Source organism: Silurus meridionalis, chromosome 3, assembly GCF_014805685.1.
Source record: "Silurus meridionalis isolate SWU-2019-XX chromosome 3, ASM1480568v1, whole genome shotgun sequence".
Lineage (NCBI taxonomy): Eukaryota > Metazoa > Chordata > Actinopteri > Siluriformes > Siluridae > Silurus > Silurus meridionalis.
Genome location: NC_060886.1, coordinates 21,652,594 through 21,674,910, shown reverse-complemented (window position 1 = coordinate 21,674,910; position 22,317 = coordinate 21,652,594). Strand labels below are relative to the sequence as shown.

At 40.6% G+C, this 22,317-nt stretch overlaps 1 protein-coding gene across 2 annotated transcripts in view; it reads left to right on the top strand.

Annotated features, from left to right (window-relative positions):
* Positions 1 to 22,317, top strand: part of pard3bb (par-3 family cell polarity regulator beta b) — a 256,037-nt gene that overhangs the window by 196,439 nt on the left and 37,281 nt on the right. For both annotated transcript variants that reach the window (XM_046845136.1, XM_046845137.1), the window contains exons 20-21: positions 3,225 to 3,341; positions 5,136 to 5,417. In XM_046845136.1, the coding sequence (XP_046701092.1) occupies positions 3,225 to 3,341; positions 5,136 to 5,417 (399 nt within the window). The remainder of the gene's footprint in view (positions 1 to 3,224; positions 3,342 to 5,135; positions 5,418 to 22,317) is intronic.

Sequence of the window (22,317 nt, the reverse complement as noted above, 5' to 3'; positions counted from 1 at the left end):
GCTGTTTTGTATGTACACATTAGGCACGTCGGATTTTGCGTTTACAAGCGAAAAATGGTAGTTCTTAAGAGCTCAGTCAATTCAAGTGTGGTACTGTGACAGGATGCCACCATCTCACTGCATGATTTTCATCTGTGCTACATTTTCCACAGTTAGTTGTAAATAGTGCTATTGGAAAGTGGTGGTGATGATGGTAGTTGCCAGCGCTGTGTGGAGGGAGAATGGGTTTACATGGCCAAATTGCTGCACCAAAGACAATGGCAAGCATTGGATTTAGTGGTGTAATGGGTAAAGTACACCACAACTGCACACTGGAGCAGTGGAAACATTTTCTGTGAAAAGTGATGAATCATGCTTCTCTGTTTGGAAGGCTGATGGGTGAATCAGGGTCTGGTGGAGGCCAGGAAAAACTTACCTGCCTGACTACATTGTGCCAACTTTAAAGTTTAGTGGAGGAGGGATAATGGTATTGGAATGTTTTTCAGGGGTTGGGCTCGGCCCCTTACTCCCGCCGTAGGGAAATCCTAATGCTTTAGAATACCAAGACATGTTGGACAAATGCTATGCTTCCAATTTTGTGGGAACAGTTTGGGGAAGATCCAGATCTGGCATGGCTGTGCCCCAGTGCCCAAAGTAAGGTCCATAAGGACACGGTTGGATGAGTTTGGTGTGGAAGAACTCGCCTGGCTCGCACAAGCCCTGACCTTTAAGATAAACTTGAAAGGAGACTTTGAGCAACACAAATGCTTTACTGGATAAAAGGGCAAGAATTCCCACAGAAACACTCCAGAATGTTGTGAAAAGACTTCCTGTTACAGCTGCAAAGTGGGGACTAACTGTATATTAATGACTAGATATTTAAAATACCATCTCATTACAGTCCCTATTAGTGTAATACCCCAATACCCGTCTTTTTAGTGTATTTTTGTTAATACAGTGTCTATAGCAATGGTTTTACAAATGAGTCAGAAGCAATAGAACAAAAGACCTGTGTGTGTGTGTGTGTGTGTGTGTGTGTGTGTGTGTGTGTGTGTGAGAGAGAGTGTGTAACACCTTTGCAAGACACTCAGAGCTGTCTGTGATCTACAGCTGCGAGTCCTCTCTGACATATGACCCATGCATACGTCTTTCCGTCTGCGCCATTCTGTTTATGACGTCAGAATAGTTGTCCCACCTGAGAGAAGACTCCGGTCTGTCTCTACTATAGCATTGCTCACATAGTCCTACATGCTGAACATCATCTGTTCACACCTCCTCATAGATTCAGGTTTCGAGCAAGCAGTCTTTTTCTTTCGTCACGTCTCGTCAGTGCCTCGACACAAAAAAAAAAGCACAAATTGAACCCCCCTCCCCCCAAAAAAGGGTTTTTGATTCCTTAAACACAGAATAATGATTTATTTGCACTTATATAACACAGACACACCTGTAATAATGATATGTCCAAGGGAAGTCTACAATGGAAAAGTCTACATCTCTATCTTACAGCACCGGGTTCAGTCCTGAGCTCGGGTTACTCTTACGTGGTATGTGTGTATATTGATACTGTATATGGTGCCCTGTGAAGACTAGGGGGGTGTGTGTGTGTGTGTGTATTTATTCCTGCCTTATTCCCAAGGGAGACTGCAGATCCACAATGATGCTGATCAGGAAAAATCACCCAATGAAGTTGAATGGATGAACATTTAAACGTATAAAATATGGCCGAAATCTGACTCAACCCCCTGAAATAGTTTGCTATATTAGGATTTGAATGCATTTATGTTCACATGCATTACATTGATATTCATAGACAGTTGCACTCCTTCAATTTTGATCTATATCCGGAAATATAATTCTGGAAGTAAACAGCCAGGTGTAAACAGGGTGAATGCTGGCTGTATGGAGGCAGTGAGACGAATGAGAGTGAATCATCTTTTGTGATGAGACGAGTCGAGTCAGGAGACAGATGAGAAAGCCCTAACTCCGGCTTGGCGGATCCAGAGTCACAGGCTGGAGCGAATCCCACTCCTTTAGTGTTGCATGAAGCTTAGTGGAGATTTAAAATCCTTTCTGCTGCTGTGATCAGAAATGAAATCCTCTAAAATCAGCACCGCAGCTCTCAGAGGCTCTGTAAATAGTGCCACAGTTCCATTTCTCCATTTCTGTTTGTCCGCCATATAGAGACGTTTTCTGATAGAATTCAAGTCACGGGGCTGCTTTTTAAAAACATTTTTTTTGTGTGTTTTTTCCTTTTCTTTTATTTCTTAATTTTTGTATTTATTTTTTAAACGTATGCGTGGTAACACTCGCAGGCCATTAAGCACAAGTTAATTCAGTTGGTTATGAAGTAAATAGGAAGTTATGGCCGTACACTGTTTTAGCGCATTTCTACATGCACGTTTCTATTCTTCTCTCTTGTGTAACTGTTCAAAGCTTTTTATTCATGCCTTCTTAAATAGGCTTTTTTTTTTTTCTTTTGCATTTCGTCTCAGTAGAAGTGAAGTAGGTCATTAAAGATGCAGGGAAAAATATCGTAGTCACGGTGCCAGAAGACATTTTCACTGTACAAGTTGTGTATCATGTTTAGTTTGCTAATAAAACAGTCAGAAACGCATTGAAATAATACAAAAAGACGAATATAAGGAGTAAAGAAAAATATATCTTTGAATAAGAGCCAAGACGTTAAGGCTCCTAGTGCATAATAGTCGTGTATTTTACGTTTTGTCGTTTTTTTAATGACGTTCTGAAACGAGCTAGAAAACGGAATATTAAAACATGCATTTTTAATTAAATATTAAGCATTTTTAATTAAACAATCTGGAAAACAGGCAGAGGCACAGAGCTTGATGAGAAATGCAAGAGCCCTGTGCATCACAGCACAGAGAGCGAGCGAGAGAGTGTAACTGCTGTAATGAGTATCATGTAGGTGTATGATGTATATTAGAATCAGGATAGTATATATAGCACACGGATGCATGGTTAAGCAGTGTGACTGGAGCACACAGAAAGAATGACCTCAGTGAGCTGGAGGAATGCAGTCGGGTGCATAAGGCACTCAGTGAGGCAGAGAAGATGCATGTAAACTGAGCATCTTTACTGCCACCCACCCAACCTTACACACACACACACACACACACACACACACAGAGCTTGTAGGGGTGCATTGCCACATACACACTATTTACAAACAGTGATCATTCAGTGTTTTTACTCTGTGTCTTTCTCTCTCTCTCTCGCTCTCTCAGGTTTGGAAAGAAGAAGGAAGAGAAGAGTAAGGGTGAGAGCAAAGCAAGCACACAGAAGCATGCGTCAGACATGCTGAGCGAAGAAGAGTTGGAAAGGATGAAGGAAGAGAGGGAGAGGTGAGACCACCCGTGCCAGATCTTTTAGTTGTTTCCTCCCACTGCTCTTCAGCTACTCACCCTTTTATTTTAAACGTTGAGAAAAAAAAAAAAAAAACACGATGGTGGTGTTTTGTAATCATTTTCATCTTTTTATATCCTCTTCAAAATTCATGACTATAACACTTTATACGCATTTGACTTAGCTAGATCATATAGCCTGCTATACACCGCTATAACAATGCATATAGTGAACTTCTTAATTCTACATTTACATTATGTCCTTTATATCAATGCATTATCTTCCTGTGGAATGCGTATGGTCTTGGATTCGAGTCTACAGCTACGCTTACGTTTTATTCACGTCAGAATGCAACAAAGTGACAGACATCGTAGAGTTTTCTGCTTCAGACACGCAGTCACGATCCCAGCTGGAATGACGAGCGGCATTTAAAATGAAATTGTACCCGATAAGTAAACGCTTTGTGCAAATTGTCTGGATAAAGGCTTCACTTTGAATGATTGGCTGCCATGTCATGACAATTCCCACCTCAAACACTTGAAACAAACAAAAACTTTACTCTATACTCAGAAGTGTGTGATGCCCAGGAGTGCTAATTACTTATTTAAAGTTTTATTTACTTCTTGTTTTTGCTGCTAATAAAATGCATTTTGTAACAATACAACAGTAAAGGTGATTCATTTTACTGTACACACAGCAAATTCTACAGAAGATTATTTTTGGCAGTTTTCTTGCTGTATAATGCCCATGCTCCTTATGGGTAAATTATTTTAATGTGTTGTTTTTATTTAAATTTATATATATATATATATATATATATATATATATATATATATATATATATATATATATATATATATATATATATATATATATATATATGGCATCAGTGAAAGTGTTTAGTTTTCCCTAAAAATCCCCGCAGTGCATTTAGCTGCCTTCCCACACAAGCTGGGCCTCAGTACCCCTGTTCATTTTGTCACTTGTGTGTATTTTAATGATTTATTTAATAGCCAAAGCTGCTAGTTGTAGGAGTGTGCAGCTTTTCTAACCTAAAGAACTGAATCGTTTTTCACAATGTGTTTTGGTGAGCAGTAGCACTTGTAAATATTGCAAGATATTGTCCTGATTATTAATAAAAATAAAAAAATAATCATGCTCTTCCAGGATTTGTAGCAGCGTTAGAAGAATAACGTTAGTCACAGAAGAGGTAAATTATTGAATAGTGATATTTCAGCTGTGCTATTTTGAGCGAATCATGAACTATTAGAACACTCCAAGATCAAACTGTAATAAGAGAGCGGAATAAAATAAACAGAAATCTCGTGCGCTTGTGTGGAACGTGCCAGTAGAGGCGCGGGAAAGAAATTAATTTAGTCGAATCAAGAGAGATATTTTCATATTATTTTGTGTTGCGTCTTCCGAGGCTTATGGCGAGTCAAATGAGGCACGTTTTCCTCCTGTTCTCTTCCATATGGTACAGTGTGGCCCAGAAGCTGTTTTTCTGTGTTCCTGGCCTTCTCTGGCATTAGCAAAGGGGGGAAAAAATAGAAGCGAGTGCATCTGAGTGTATTGATCACATCCTTATTTATCCTGTGAGTCGCATTGCTATAAATAAAGTCAGCAAGTAAGAAAAATAACCAGGCCTCTTGTATGTTTAAACGATTCGCCATTTCAGTAGACTCCAGTAAAAGCAAGGTGCACTTCATTATTATCCCCTGAACCGTTCACACACAAGCTGACCCTGTGCTTGTGTTTCTTTCCGAACACTCTTTGTTTTCGTTCTTGGTCAGGATCGAAGCGAAGCACCAAGAGCTGAGAGATCGTCAGGCTCGAGATCGCTTTGGTTCTCCGGATGTTGAGGATGACGATGTGGACCCCAACTACGCCCGGATCAACACGTTCAGAGGACGTCTGTCTCCGTCTCAGTCTCCATACGGGACCCGCAGCCCATCACCTCAGAGAGCCACACACCCCTCCAATCACAGTCAAGAGCAGTCAACTGAAGATCCGCTTGATGGCCTCTACGCTAAGATCAACAAACCGAGAGGCCCAACCCCACATGGAGCTGATAGGTGAGACCCACACACACATATCTAGTTCTAGTTTTAGTTCTAGTTTTACTATGCTGTTAAGTTATACTCTATTATACTTCTGCTACAGTGTGTTTCTGATTATTTTAACACAATTTACATTCATGTTTTCACATTCATTTACACACATTTAGACACGGTCTGTCTACTAAATATGGAAGTTTGAATTCTAACAATGCTAAGAGCCATACTATCTTTCCTCTGTCAATCACACAACTTTCGCAGCCATATGTGGTTCTTCCTCAAACTGTTACCACAAAGTTGGAGGCACACAATTGTATAGGTTGTCTTTTAAAAACTGTCCCTGTGCACTAAGCAGTCCCTGTAAAGACTGTTCATGGTTTACACGTGGGTTCTGTGGTTTACGTGGGTCGGAGCGGAAGATCTTGTGTGGCCCGCTATGGAACTTTGACCTCAACCGTTTTTGACCAGAACTCCTCACCCTACATCATTTCCTGACTTTACTAAAAACCCTTGTGGCTGCATGAGCACACATCTACACAATCATACTCAATAATCCTGTGGAGCATCTTCCCAAAAAGAGTGGAGCTTATTATAACAGCAAATGGGGGGACTAAATGTGGAATGGGATGTTCAAAAAGCACATGTATATATAGCTAATGGTCAGGTGTCCACATATTTTTGGTCCACATATCTCCCACCTCTAGAAACATTTATTTTATGTTTTTTTTTCCCCCACATAATTCTTGCAAAAGTTCAAATCTGTGGTTAAGTTAGCAATGATGGGCGAACAAAAATGCTGAGCAGGACGTCTTTGTGTAATTGATGAAGTGTGTCAGGTGCAAATTATCTCCGATACCGTTTACGTGAGAGACGAAGACCTGCAGCACTAACGGCGTAATTATATTTACCTGCATACCGTTTGCAGTTTCGCCCTAATAACTGCCAGAAACTCGGACGATGATACAAGTTTTCTCCTGCTTGCTGATGTATTGGTGTCTAGGACTAGTCAGGTCTGCCTGCGTGCTCCCATCATGCTTTAATACATCTCCATATACACACCACTTACACACTTATGATCTCTCTCTCTCTCTCTCTCTCTCTCTCTCTCTCTCTCTCTCTCTTTTGAATACATAACCACATCAATATTGCTGACCTCACGTCTTTTTCATCGTCTATCCCAAAGTGGCCTGTCAGTCCCGTGAGTGACTGATGTGCTGCTCTTGACCTTGTGATCTACCACTCCATTTATGACCACCTCGAATAGACGGTGGAGGAGAACAACAAATAATTCCACCTACACACACACACACACTCCAGCAGTCAGCACTGAGATTAACTTAAGACCCATGACAAATGATTTGCCACTTCTGATGAATAAAGCATCCCTAATTTCCTCACCTGCTGCCCAGGTGTGAGGAGGGGTGCTGTGTTTTTCACTGCATTTTAATTCCCCTATCCCTCTCTCTCTCCCCCCCCAAATCTCCTCGTTTTAGATTTGCTGAAGGGCCGCTGATGTGATACTTGCAGGGATGTTGACATAGCGTGATGAATTAGTTATACATCAGTGGCGCCTGCGCTCAGAGAGTCTGCTAAATGTGAGAGTCACTGTGCTGTAAAGAGGCTGTATGATTTAATACCAGCCACGGAGAGCCATTAAAGGAAGCGAGTTATTTAGAAAGGCCGGCAATTTAGAACAGTCTGCTGCTCGCAACAGTCGTTAAAAAAAAAAAAAAAAAAAAGGGCCACTCAACCACCTCTGCTATCACACAGGCCAGGGAGCACAGAGAGTCATTAATCGTTATAACATGCTTTACTCTGTGCTCAGTCTGCCACTTTGTTTCACTTTTCTTTTTTTGCATTTTCTTGGGGAATTTACAGAAGATATTAGCTTAAGTAAGTCTAAAGTATTGAGTGGTGTGCATAGTAAACTTTGGTTTTGTTTTGTGTTGTATTTTATCTACCCCACCCATTTCTGGATCCCAACAGAGCCATTCTATCCCTCAAAGAACTATTAGCCTTTCAGTTCCCCTTTTTTCTTTTAAAATCAAATTTATTCCACCCATTACATTAAAACGAGAAGTGATTGAGTTCCTTTGCAACATTGAAGCTATATGATTGTGAGTCGATGCCGCTTCCTGAGATCTTCAGCAATCTGCTGTTAATACTGAACTTGCTTGTAGATGACGTCACAGAAATAACATCATTATTAATAAAGCTTGTATTTCAAGCAAAATCTGCATCTACAGCTGTACAATTTTGCTTTTTAAAACGTTTTCTTTTTGTTTTTTTGCCACTGTGTCTTTGTCCTGCTATCTTCATAATGATCACCCACATGAGAATAATCTCTCTCTCTCTCTCTCTCTCTCTCTCTCTCTCTCTCTCTCTCTATCTCTTTTTCTTTTATATGGGTTAAAAAAGATTGCTGTCCTGATGATGTAACCTCATTAGCAGAGATTCACGATCTAATGTGTCTTTGTGAGCTTGTAGGCCCACACACCTGTTGAATGCCATGCTTTCAGGAAAACCAAAAATGTGCCGTAGCAGCGGTGGGTGAGCTCAGCTTGCTCTTTCATCCTCTCATATATAAGGCCAGGACTGTGCTTGATGAGAGCAGCCACTTCACTCTCATTCCTGCAAGCCTAGCCTTCACCTACACAAAAAAGCCTTTCCTTTGTGTTCTCTACGCTGAGCTCTTAGCATGCAGGCACTCCACCTCACTGGCCTTGTTTTCCACCTCTCCATCTTCCCTTTAATCTGAGAGCCAGGGCTGGAGAGCGGGCAGGCCGGAGGCCACGGGGATTGAATGGAGCGATGCTCTTGAGTAGCTTCGTGTGTGGGAAAATAGCGGGAGCTTGTGGGGTGGTGGGGGGGATGAAGACTTCATCTCCAGGCCTGAAGAGCTCCTGGAAAAAAAATAATGAAAAATTCCCAACGTAACAACCCCAGCCCTCTTGAGCTCTGCTTCCCTTCAATTAAAAACGAATCATTCTTTCTCTGGAGAGCAGATCCTGGGAGTGGGAGAAGAGGAGGGAGTTGTTTTTGTTTAAATCGGTGAAGGAAAAAAAGAAAAAAAAAAAAAAAACTGTTATGGACACGGTGGTGTCCCTCCTCAGCACACCTTACTGAGAAATAAATCAGGAGGGCGCAACAGTCATAAAGGTGGAAAAGAAGAAGAAAGCATAGCGAACCTCTCTCTGTCCCAGTGTAGTGAACGGATGTACCTGTAAACCTCCACGCTGCTCTGAACAACCAGCCCACCACATCCCATCAGCTGTCCCGCAGGGTCAGAATCCCGAACCCTGCATGAATCATCAGCGACTACTTGGCAGGTCAACTATTCTCACTCGAGCACCCTATCAGCTGCAACCGTGCACCCAATACCTTGTGCCAAACAGGCTGAAATGTGCTGCGTCTTCTCCCCCTTACCTCCCTCGTCCCTTCTCCCAAGTCCTTCTTGCCTGCATCTAGCCCCGGAGCTGCATTGCTGTCAGAGTAATTATATAAATCAATAGATGGAGAAAGAAAAGCTTTTAGTGCAGGTTGGGTGAGTGCTCGAGTGCTTTTCTCCCTGTTAATTAATCAGCCATTCTGTTGAGCTGAATGGGTGCTCCAGACACACACTCAACTGCTGTTTTTACACACTGCCAAGCTGGTCTCCTAAGCATCTTCCTGAACCCCCCATTACCACCTCTCTCTCTCTTTCTTTGTCTCTCTTTTTCTCTTTCTCTTTCTCTCTCTCTCTCTCTCTCTCTCTCTCTCTCTCTCTGCATATCCCTGCTACAGGTAATTGAAGTGGGACCGTATGTGTGTGTGTGTGTACTCATTTTGACCAAAGAGCGAGAGAGGGGAGGTTTAGAATGCGAAAGGAAGCCTTCTTATATTTGTTCAAGAACTTCAGGCTGCCACTTACCGAATGAAAGTAATTCCACATCTCTCTCACAATGGAATAGGTGCGTAAAGAAGAAAAAGGGCAAAATAAACACACACAGAATTGGTGTTTTTTTTTTTTTTTTTTCTTGTTACAGATGCATCTTGTAGCTTAGCAACAAGCCTTTCCTGAGATGTCTCATGTTCTGTTTTTAGCAGCAAGAAGGTTTAAGGTTTGACCATTTTGCAGGATTTTGAATAGTTTGCATTTGGTAGCTCATTAGTCGAATTGAACTCGGAGTTGATGTTTTTTTGTTGTTGCTGCTTTTACTGTATAATTTGGTGCCAGAGTAACCCAATAAGGACACTTGCTTTGTATTGTTTGTCACAGATGTGTCTGGACACTCGTTTTTATTTTCCATGGAGCTGTGCAGCAGCAGTGTTCCTTTCGTGTGAGAGGTGTTTTAATGAATCAGCCCGGCCTCAATTGGACATCACCTGCATAGAAGCAAATTATAATAGTGTGAGAGAGAGAGAGAGAGAGAGAGAGAGAGAGAGAAGGAGAGGAAAAGTCAAAGAGAGTAGAGGAAAGGCAAGGGGGAAAAAACATTGATTGCCTGTCCAAATAATGTTATGCTAGCCAAAATATTTCTAATTATTTCTTCAATTGCAAATGGCATGTAAAAAGTGCTGTCACTTCTGGTTAGGATGCCGCAAAGCCACCCTGTCATTGAGGGCTATCTTTTGTTGTCAAAATTCATTTCTGGAAATGTCTACCAATTAGTGTGCAGCGGCCTGGTGTCATTAGCGAGCAGGGGAGCGGTGGAGAAAATTGAGAGATCCACTGCGTTCTGCTTCTTGCTCCTGCCTGTTAGAGCATTCCTGTACTCGCAAGCTCTTGTGCACGTCTTCTCGTTGCCGCCGCTTAACAAACACGGTTCTGAAGCCAAGGAATTTTCTTTTTTTCTTTTTTTTTTTTTTTTTGTTGGTTTGTGTAATAGGGTTAAGCAAAGAAATGGAGGGGGAAAAGATTAGACCTCTTCTTATTTGATGTGAAAGCACGGCGCGCTTTTAAATGTTTGCAGCCTGACGAAAAGGCAAGTCTGTAGAAGCCTGCAGCATTTTGTCTGTATTATATAAACAGTAAAACACAATAAGGCATGGTGTTCAAAAACAGTAAATCTTCAGCAGGGTGATGCGATGACATCATACTACTACTTCCTGGTGGGCATTATTACCCTTAGATCACAGCTATATATAACACACACACACACACATACATAAGGTGTATAAGGGTACACGTATTTGTATACACATGTACCAAATGTAATCCTTTTTACGTGCAGAACATACAATCTGAGTCCCCTCAGGAACGTTTTAAGTGAACCGCAAGTTTGCTTAGTCTCCGTCGCACACTTTCAGCGCATTTTTTCTTGAAAACATGCACAATGCCACGGCTATAAAAAAAAAAAAAAAAAAAAAAAAAAGAACAGTTAATTTTTATATGAATCACACTTTTAACAATCGTCTCAAAGCAGCTTTACACAGATATTATGGTAAGAACGAATTGATAAGATTGTTCTATAAGTGTAAGTTTGTCCCTGATGAACAAGCCGGTGGCGACTGTGGCAAGGAAAAACTCCCCGAGATGGCATACGGAAGAAACCTTGAGAGGAACGAGACTCAAGAGGAAACCCATCCTCATCTGGGTGGCACCGAATGTCCATTTATTACAGATAAACAATGTTGAGGTGTGCAGTGATGATCAAATGCAAACTGTATTCCTGAGTCAGTGTAGCAGACGGTTGACATTAATCCATCCTCAGTCCAAATTCATCCTCAAACCTCTTGTTCTGACTCTGTAATTTCATGGATTCCCAGGCCACTGATGAGAACCCATCCCCAGCTGCAGAGAGTGACCTCCAGTCGAAGAGAACACCATCCAGAGGCAGATCTGAGTAGAGGAGAGGGGCAGGAACACTGGTCACTGGTCCGTGGGGTACCGCAGTGCCCTGTGTGTAGTTAAATGGACTGAACAAAGCATTTTTTTATTCGGGTTACTCGTGGAATAGTTTCTGCCCCGATATACACCAGCGGTGGACGAAGTACACAAACCTTGTAGTTGAGTAAAAGTAGAAATACAGTAGATAAAATATTACTCCAGTAAAAGTACTTCCTTCATACTCTCTATTCAGTAAAATTACAAAAGTATCCGCCTTCAAATTTACTTATTTATTCAAAGTACAAATAGATTTAATATGGCTGTAATGTTCCTACTATCATTTTTATCACAAGACTCTTAGTTGCTTAATCAAATCAGTTTATGTAAAAAGACTCTGTTACTCTGAGCACATTATTATTATACAATTATCATGAGCCCAAAACTTTCTTTTTAACGACTTAAAAATCAAGCAAATAATCCATCATTTATTCCTCTCTGAATGTTGTACTGATGCTGAACTGTATGTTTTGTTAAGTAGATATCAGCAAGCAGCAATCAGAACAAGTTTAAAACAGAGCTCGACCCTGATCAGTGACTTGCTGCATGTTTGACCAGTTACGTTTTTATTCACGCTTTAATAAAAAGGAATGACTGATTTTGCAGAACGTAGTTGAATAAAAGCAAGATATTTGACTTTGACGCTGAAGTGCAGTTAAGGGAAAATCTCCCCAAATGGAAAAAAAATAAGCTGCTTTTTTTGGTAATGAATTACATTTACTTTCTTACTGTCCATCACTGTTCTGTACTGGAGAATCCTTCTAATTATTAGTACATTCACCTACTGAAAGCTGCTTGTGTGATAACATCTGCCATGTGAGTCTCTGTGCAAATGATTACTATAGAATCAAACACATATACCAGGCTTCAAGTGATGGTTTGAAATTACAGCCAGAACGAGCGCCTGAGCTTCTCTCATCAATGAAAATCCGGATTCTGAAATTCAGTTGTGCGAGATGCTAATGAATCTATTTATCATTTCTCACGTCTGCAGAATCCTGAAAGCTCTCTTTACGACTCTCCCTGTCCGTTCTGCCACAGTAACGGACAAACTGTGTGAAAGTGAGCGAGGAGATTTGTACCCGAGAGAGCAACTGAAAAGAGAAACGCGTTAAAGCACAAAGCAGCTGAAAAATGTGCTGTTTGTTTGTTTCATGTACCCTGATTAGGCTGCAGATTGAGAGGAGAGCGTACATGCCTCTCTCTTTGTCGAACGGATAATGATGTCTCTCTTTTGAAGTCTGTAACTTGTCAGTGGTCTTTCTTCCTCATTTCCTCACTCCTCGTCCCCACCGTCTCTCTGTGTGGGTCTTACTGACAGCGTTTTGCAACCAGTTTCTGAGATGGCATAATTGGCTAAGCGCTGGACTGTGTTTTTGGGGTTTGCAGTTAGGGGATTGGACAGTCCTGTCTGCTGTATTTACTGTATGTGGCTTCGAGCTGCAAGCCGTTATTTACCCTGCACTTACGGGCTGCTCGACTCCACGCCTTGCTCCATCATAAACCAGCTTGTGGAGAGACCACCAACCAACCAGGCTTACAAACAGTTAAGCTTTATTACAATGATTTATATGAGATGCATTATGCAGAATAGATAGTGCTGGGAGTAAAAAAAAACAAATATACATATATATATATATATATATATATATATATTGAGTTCCAACAGTGAGATTGGAAGCCCTTGTCATTGTATTAATGTAGATCTATAATGTGAGAGATGGTATGAGCACCTGGGTATGCTTCCCGTATGTTGGTGATCTCCATTTAAACAATATTTCTCTCTTATAATGGAGTTCAGCATTAGCTGTCATATGTCTACCTACTAATCACAAGGCGCTCTGAGGTCAGTGGCTGCTGTTGATGGCTACATTGGTGGCACTTTTGCACTAAAAGTTGTGTTAAAAGTACACTTTTGAATCCCATATAGAGAATTGACCCTCACAGGGACCCACAAATGAAGAGCATCACTGAGCTGTTGCAGGTTTTGGCAGGTTTTGGGACTGGAAACCATGACCCTAGGAATATAGATAGATAGATAGACAGACAGACAGACAGACAGACAGACAGACAGACAGACAGACACACACACACACACACACACACACACACACACACACACACACACACACACACACACACACACATACATACAACTTTATTGTCATTGCATTGTACAGGTACACAGCAACGAAATGCAGTTTGGCATCTACCAGAAGTGCAAAATGTAGCAGTCGTGCAAAAGTGCAGATAAATATCTAGCATATTTACAGTGCAGATAACTATCTGGCATATTTACAGCAGTGGTATATATATGAAGTATATACAGTGAATAAATATAAAGGCTATTTCAGTGCAGAGATGTGTGGACATTCAGAAGTACAGTGAATAAATATAAAGGTGTACAGTAATTAAGAAAAATGTGCAGAAATGAAAGGTTACAGATCACAAGATTATGGCATTAAGGAGTAGCAAGCTGAATAAACAGTCTACTATATATAAAAAATATATATATATAAATATATACACATACATTATATACACAGATGAATGTGAAATGTTGGGCAGAATGTACAGTAATGATAAATATACATACAGATATAAAAAGTGCAGATGTAATGAGGAGTGAAAAGATATAATATGAAGTATGTACATGTATTGTGCAGAGGTTATATACAGTCTTTTGTTTATGTTTGTTTTGTAGTGGTTTAGCGGTGTAGTGTTGAGTTCAGTAGTGTGATGGTGGATGGAAAAAAGCTGTCCCTGAACCTGCTGGTTCTGGTGCGCAAGTTTCTGTATCTCCTTCGTGATGGAAGGAGGTTAAACAGTTTATGACTGGGATGTGAAGAGTCCTTGATGATGATGTAAGCTCTGCGCAGACATCTGCTGTGGTGAAGGTGTTCAATGGAGTTTTCGCATATCCCAACTCATCTGGAAGCTGGGGTCAGGCGCAGGGTCAGCCATGGTACGGCGCCCCTGGAGCTGACAGGGCTAAGTGCCTTGCTCAAGGGCTCAACAGTGGTAAGTTGGCAGTGCTGGGGCTTGAACCGCTGACCTTGTGATCAGTAACCCAGAGCCTTAACCACTGGACTACCACTGCCCTATTGTATTAATATAGTTATATGTATTAATATATATTGCCCCATTGTATTAATACAATGCTTTTTATTGAAGTATTTATTAATTAACTATAAATCTGATCATTATTACAAAATGGCAAGTTCATTTTGTGTGTGTGTGTGTGTGTGTGTGTGTGTGTGTGTGTGTGTGTGTGTGTGTGTGTAAAACCAGGTTACCGCATTCCTTATTAATGACTCTATTCATTTGTAGTATCTCTCATCTCTGAGCCTCCTCTGGAAGGCAGCCAAGTACCCAATCACTTACGCATGAAATGAATAGATAAAAATTCCCTCTTTTTATTTTCTTGCGTTCTTTATTTATTTTTCCGGCTGAGCACTAATTTTCTCTCTCTCTCTCTCTCTCGCTGCAATCAGACAGCCATCACAGTCGCCCAAGGGAATCGATAGCATAGGCTGTAGTTAATGTCTGGCTTTCTTGTTGCACCGAGAGGGAGAAAACAGATATTTTGTAGCCTTTATTGAACTTTTCCCGCTTTCCGTTCTGTAAAGTGTCGTCGTGGAGGAGGAAAAGCAGCGGGGCAGATAAAGAAGCCAGGTGCTGCAGCTCGACTTACTTCTGCCAGCTTTATAGAGGTTGAGATAGTGTATAGCATGGCCTTCTTCCCATTTCTGATTTCTAATCTCTCTCTCTTTCTCTCTGTGTACGGTTGTGTGTGTTTGTGGAACTGAAACATGACTGATGGTGACTTCGTTTCAAATCTGAAGGCTGTGCTTTATCAAAATGGCAGCTGTAATTAAGTTTCACGGGTAAAATATGGTCACATGCACAACTCTTAATCCCTCCAGTGCGGTTCGCTCCATCTTGGGACTTGATGGCACAAACTGAAAAAGGAGCTTCAGGCCACACACACATACATGTACACACGGGTTGGAATATTATCATAAAAGCTTAGAGTCGCACTAAATCATAGTAATGCATGTGTTCATATAAACCCCTGATCAGAGCATTACATTACCTCAACATGGTGTAACTCCAAAGTAAGACTTTTTTTTTTTTTTTTTTTAAACTGCATTTCATTTCAGATTTCTGAAGTCAGCATGAGTACATTCATGCCGCTGTAGACGGTTATTGTGGTTTCGGGATGAAGATGTTTGCCGAGTGTGATCATGCAGTGCTCTCAGCCTTTTGGTAAAACCTCTGTGTGAGAGCAGCATGCACCATTTTAGCTCATACCAGTTTCCACTGCTCCAACGCTTTTACCGAAAACAGACTTCATTTACAGGTCTGTCTCGAAAATAATGACCTCAGCTTTGTTTTTGTCCTTGACCACTTCCAAAATAAACTACAGAGTAATACGGCTGTTGTTTTTTTTTCCTTTCTAATTTTTGTTCTTAACATTTGGTAAAGGTTTTCTATTTGTGGGTTTAGCGTGGTAACTATTTAAGGCAACAAAAAAAAAAAAAAAAAAAGAAACGAACGATCGGTACTGTTTATGCAGTATTTTTATCAGCACTTATTTGGAATGGGTTTAAAATATTTCAGTTGTTACACCAGTACAGATATGTACAGTGTATACTATTGTGGACACCTGACCCTCCTGCTCATTTGTCCTGGTTGCATATATTGTCTTCCTTTGCTGCAGTATTATCTTCCGCTCTTCAGAGAAGGTAATAATCTTAAAGATTATAGAGCATGTTTGTGGGGATTTGGTCAATCAGCTTCAAAAGCATTACTGAGGTTAGACAAGCGCTCAGATGCAGTCAGCATTCAAATTCTTGGTGGAGCAGGCTTGGGCCCATTGTGGCAACAGCTTGGGAAAAGCTCACCTATGGGTGTGTTGTTCCATAAAATATTGGGGAAAAAAATAAAGAAATAGTATTTGTGGACATTTTCATGTTTTTTTTTTTTATTTTGTAGTTATCCAGCATTCAGTTGAAATATTGAATAGACATGGCCTCTATACTTCATTGCAGCTATTTATTTTATTGTTTTTTTATTTATATTTCGTACGGCTTTTTCCGCCATTTTAGTCAATACTCTTCCCCGGATTGACTTCCTGTCTTTTTCGTCTCTGTTCTTTCTCACTCATTCTTCCTCTTTTTTTTTTTTTTTTCTTTTCCAAGACGCCCCATAAATTGTGTAAACTAGCCATGAGGGACTGTCATTGAGCAGCAAGAGCAGAAGATAGATGCAGCTACACGTCTCTGCTCTGTTCTTCCTGGTCCTCTATCACAGAAATTGAGGTGTGAAAAATGGCAGGAGGGAAGTCGGCCCATCACTCTGAGTCTTCCCGCTCTAGATGAGCTCCGGTAGGGCCTTTAGTGCCCTCATCCTTTCTGTATATAACACACATATCCCTGAGCACTAATGCGCTCCCTGCTCACTGCATATCTGTTCAGGGTTTTGTGGGGCCTGTGTCTGTCTTTATTGAACTGTCAGTGTGTGTGTGTGTGTGTGTGTGTGTGTGTGTGGTTGAGTGAGAGAGAGAGAGAGAGAGAAATAGGGAGAGAAATTGTACGTATGATGCAAGTTTGTCATCATCTTGTGCCTATCTTTGTCCAAGTGTCCAGAAAGAATCGAGATGCTACCGTGTTGTTCTGTCCTCATCCACATCCACATGTCTAAGCAGGCTGCATGTTTAATATACAGCACACACACTAATTAGCCATCAAGATTTGCAGTTGGAGACAATGGTTTTTATGTTGCTATACATTACACATGGAAGGAAAAAAAAAACGAAAAAAAACCACCACTGACCAGACTAGTGCTGGTGGATTATTCTCAGAACAGCAGTGACACTCACTCGGATTGTGTGTGTGTGTGTGTGTGTGTGTGTGTGTGTGTGTGTGTGTGTGTGTGTGTGTGTGTGTGTGTGTGATAGGCTGAGCCACAAGCTTGTTTATTGCTCATAAGGGGAAAAGATGAAAAATGCTGTCTGTGACAACAGATGATTGATGCATAAAAGACATTTTTGAGTGTGTGCTTGTGTGGTGTGCACACACCTATAACACCTCCTATAGACACAGAGTGACCCGAGTGTGTTAGGTTGTGCATATCTGGCTGTGTAAACTGCCCATTACATCATCCCTGTTGTTTTCTTCTCTTACAATTTTAATGGAATTTTTTTTATTATTTCTTAAATCTTCTCATTTTATATCCTCTTCTACTCTGCACCCTTTTATTTATTTATTTTATTTTATTATTTCTTTTGTTTTTTTGTTTTTTACATTTTCAGTGCTAATGGATTATTGGTATCACTAACATATACACTCATATTGCCTATTCATTTGTATCCTCTCTTGTAATCCTCATTCTCTTTTTGTCGTTCTGATTTTCTCTTGCTCTCTTCTGTCTGCTCTCTCCCAATGTGTCTGTGTGCCAGAGGATGTGTGAAGCAGTGGATAAACAGTAGACAGCCTGATTAGTTGCGAGCCCAAAGAAGCCCCAAATTAAATTTGAGCGTTCTACCGAGCGCCTGAAGGGGAGTTGAGTTGTCAGGGCTCACTTGTTCCAAGGAAAAGCATCAGTCAGTTCTTCTCTTCTCAACATTTTTTTTTTTTCTGTCAGATCTGGATTCCCCTTCATTCCCCTCTCGAGTTATTTTTAGCTTTCTCAGCTTCTTTCATTTGCTTAAGCTGTCCTGTATTTTGTTACCTTATGGCCTGTATTACCTTTTTGTAAGTAAATAACCTTTTTCCCCCCATAGAAAAACGTATAGATAGATAGATAGATAGATAGATAGATAGATAGATAGATAGATAGATAGATAGATAGATAGATTAGATAGCAATGTTTTATTAATATTGTATAATCGTGCTAATTGTGCAACTGTATTTACTGTGAGAAAGAGGAACTGAGAACTGCTGACGATGGTTCAGAGACTCTGCTGTACTGTATCATGACTACAGACAGGAAGTTGTCATCTAGAACGATGTGGAACATTTTTCAGGGGAAATTATGACTGGTGAAGTGAATGGCACCTGTTAGTGGGTGGGCTATATTAGGCAGCAGGAGCACATTTTGTCCTCAAAGTTGATGTGTGAGAAACAGGAAAAATGGGCAAGCGTAAGGAATTGAGTGAGTTTGACAAGGGCCAAATTGTAGACGAGTGGATCAGAGCATCTCCAAAACTGCAGCTCTTGTGGGCTGTTCCCAAACTGCAGCAGTCAGTATCTATCAAAAGTGGTCCAAGGAAGGAACCAGTGGTGCTCCAAGCAAGTGTCTGTTACACGGTGTAACGGGTGAAATATGTCGCGCTTCCTTTAGGAGCATAGCGGTATTTTGGGAATAGCATTTTTCCAGTATTAATGCGTGTGTGGAGACCGAGGAATATGTCCTTATTATTTTCTGATGCTTATTTCTAAGTTTCTTTGACTAACCCATAACGCTGTTGCCAAGAATAATAAAAAAGCACGAGTTTTGGAAAGCTGTCTGTGCTTATATGATTTCTGTTGCAACTGGAGTTAGTGAGCTCTCCCTTCACCCAGACTCAAAGCGTTACAACGGCTTGTATCTAAACTGTAGCCTACCAAGAAAGTCATTGTTCACTGTCTTCCTCATTCCTTTCACAACTATTTCCCTCGATAGTTTATCTTTTGGCATCGTCGTGTGTTTAAGAAAAAAGTTTTTTCTCCCGATGCCATGCAGCTCAGAACACAGGTGGGAAAAAAGTAGCGGCTTATAGTCCGAAAAATACTAATATATATATATATATATATATATATATATATATATATATATATATATATATATATATATATCCTCCTGGGCATGTGCATGGAATTTACCAATGCGGCACAGGTTGTTGCTGAGATTCCCTTTCATTCCTCCATAAAATCACAGAGCTGCTGGATGTTAGACACTACTCCACCTTTTGCTTGAGGATTCCCCACAGGTGCTAAATAGGGTTCAGGTCTGAAGTCGTACTTGGCCACTCCATCATCTTAACCATCATCTTCCTTAGCAAATCAGTTGTCTTCTTGGCAGTGGTTGTTGTTATGTTGGAAAACTGCCGTTCGGCCCAGTTTCTGAAGGTAGCGCATTATGTTCTACTTCAGAATGACACAGTACACGTTGGAATCCATGTTTCCCCTCAATGATCTGCAGCTCCCCAGTACCAGCAGCACTCATGCAACCCCAGATCGTGATGCAACCACCACCATGCTTAACTGTAGGCAAGACACAGTTTTCTTCGAACTCCTCACCAGGGCGTCACCACACATGCTGGACACCATCTGATCCATACAAGTTTATCTTAGTCTCATCAGACCACATTAATTCATTCTCTGTGACAGTTTGTCTTCAGCAAACTGCTTGTGGGCTTTCTTGTGAACCAGCTTCAGAAGAGGCTTCCTTCTGGGACAATGGCCATGCAAACCGATTTGTAGCAGTGTGTGGCGTATTGTGTGAGCACTGACAATCAGACCTTCCGCTTCAACCTCTAAAACAATGCTGCAGCACTCATGCATCTGTTTTTTGAAGCCAGCATCTGCACCTGACGCACAGTACGAGGACCCAACTTCTTTGATGGACCCTTATGAGGTCTGTTCCGAGTGAAAACCTCTATATGACTGTGGCTACTGTACAGTTACTCAGTTTTAGGATGTTACTGATCTTCTTCTAGCCTCAGCATCTTTGTGGAGAGCAACAATTCTAATTCTCAAATCTTCAGAAAGTCTTTACGCTGAGGTGCCATGTTGAACAGGCAGTGGTCAGAATAAGAGAATTGTAATTGGTTCTTTTTGGAATTGGGATTGGTTCTCTTTAATTTTTAAGAGAACCAAATTTTAACATCTCTAATACAAGATATACAAATTTGTATAGTTCTGTCAAGCAGACCAAAACATGAACATGATGAATTGGACATGTGGCTTTGCATGGTTACACAACGTACAGCTGTTATCACTTTTGTAGCCAGTTATTTAGACAATAATGACTGTATATTGAGTTATTTTCAGAGGACAGTAAATTTGTACTGTTATACAAGCTGCATATAGACTCCCCTAAAATATATCCAAGTTCTACTTCTATAGTATCGTCCCTGGAGAAGATTATACTCAACTATATAGTACTATCTATCTATCTATATATACACACACATACACAGTGTGTATATTTATATATTTTATAGGACTCTGAGCATTCAAAGTAGATCATTTTCTTTATTTGTTTCTGTATTACATTCTTTGATTGAGTCCTGAAATACTGAGGTATAAAAGTCCTGAGCATTTTCATCCAAACAACAGATGTAGTCACCAGTGTTAGACATCGTATGTTTATTTAAACTCTGTTGCCTCGGTAACAGTGTCACAAGGTGTTGTCAGACTTTGTCAATCTGTGCATGTGTGTGTAATTTGCAAATATATTTAACACAGTTTAAATGTGGTATTGTGTAAAATGCTAAACATCTGTGTATGATTTGCCTTGATGTATAACTCGGCTTGCTAGAATCCCAGTCACTGCTTAGCTTTTTCTGTGTAGACTAGTGGTTGATGGGCTTTAGGATTAAGAGTCTATTTTTCCAACCCACACAAATGCATATATAATTAGTTGGTATAATATTTTGGGTGGAATGTCTGCTATAAGTTGTATAGTGTGCGTAATGTGGAGTTAATGCCGAAATTGCATACAGGACGTTCTCATGACTCTACTCAGACAGCTGCTTGAGATTTGTCTTCACAGTCTTCCTCATGTCTGTTGCACATGATACTCTCTTTTTTTTTTTTTTTTTTTTTTTGTTTTTTAACCCAAGAATGTTTTTTGTCCAGTGTCACTGTTTAAGGGCGTAATGTAAGCCAAAAATGCCAACAATGGGTTTAGTATGAACAGTACGTCTGCACATTTCTCCCCGTATGGAGGACACTGCAGGAGAGAGGACATGTTAATCCGAGACGTCGCAAAATTTTAGGGATTTATTTTTAACGATTTCATTATTAATGAAATGAAAATGAGCGAGCGTAGCAGAAGACGAGTGCTTGGTCAGCTTATCCGTCAAATCGCGGAGGACAGAAGTGCACATCATGTTAAATAAAACATTTTCAAAAGAAAAGTGAAAACCCGTCGCAGCCCCTTTAAAGTGTCATGAAACAGCTCAATTCCGTCTCAATCTGGCGTTCTAACGGCTAGTTATTCGTAAAGGCTTGGATTTTTATTGTGCACTAGTTGGAGATGCTTCACTTGTTGAATGCATTTGATATGTACGTGGGACTGTGTTTTTGTATAATTATGTGAGGAAGGCCATCGTGGCGATCTGAACATCGTGATTAATTCAGTAGTGACATATTAAACTGGACACCCTGATATTTAGCTGTTGTTGACATTGCAGCGATGCGCGTGGTACGACGCTGTGCTTTCGTGTTTTTTTTTTGTTTTTTGTTTTTTTGCACGTGGTGTTGTGATGCGGAAAGGTTGCGACTGACTTTGGCGTGTACCGAGGTGATACTGTGTTTGAGTGAGAGCAGCCCTGAACTGACAGGCAGGCCCTTATCATCACCGTCACACTTCCATGGCTTTGTAACACAACACAATATTTGAGCACAGACAGAGAGGAAATATCACACGTTCTTTGGCCGAGTGTTAAATAAACAGCCGTTTGCTGTGTCTGTTTTGTTTTGTTGCTTATTTAACTTTGAGTCCTTATCAAAATGTCATCAGCACATACATTTACACACAGTCACACTTTTTTGTTTCTAGTCCTGTTCTTAGGTATATTGTAGAGGGAGTGTTGATTATCCGCAAACATTTGTTGTCCATGCAGGTTGGTGCGATTCCGATATTTCCATGCTCATGAAATCCATCAGCAGCGAAGCGTGCCCTCCTCGACCTTCATCTTACATGTAAAATCTATTGTGCTGAAGCCTTTGCTTTGTATGTTTATGCATTTGTGTGGGCATCAGAAAACGTATTAGCATGTGTATCTCTAAGCTTTTAGACAGCAGGGGTGAGCACACATTAAACAAAGGTCAGGCTTTG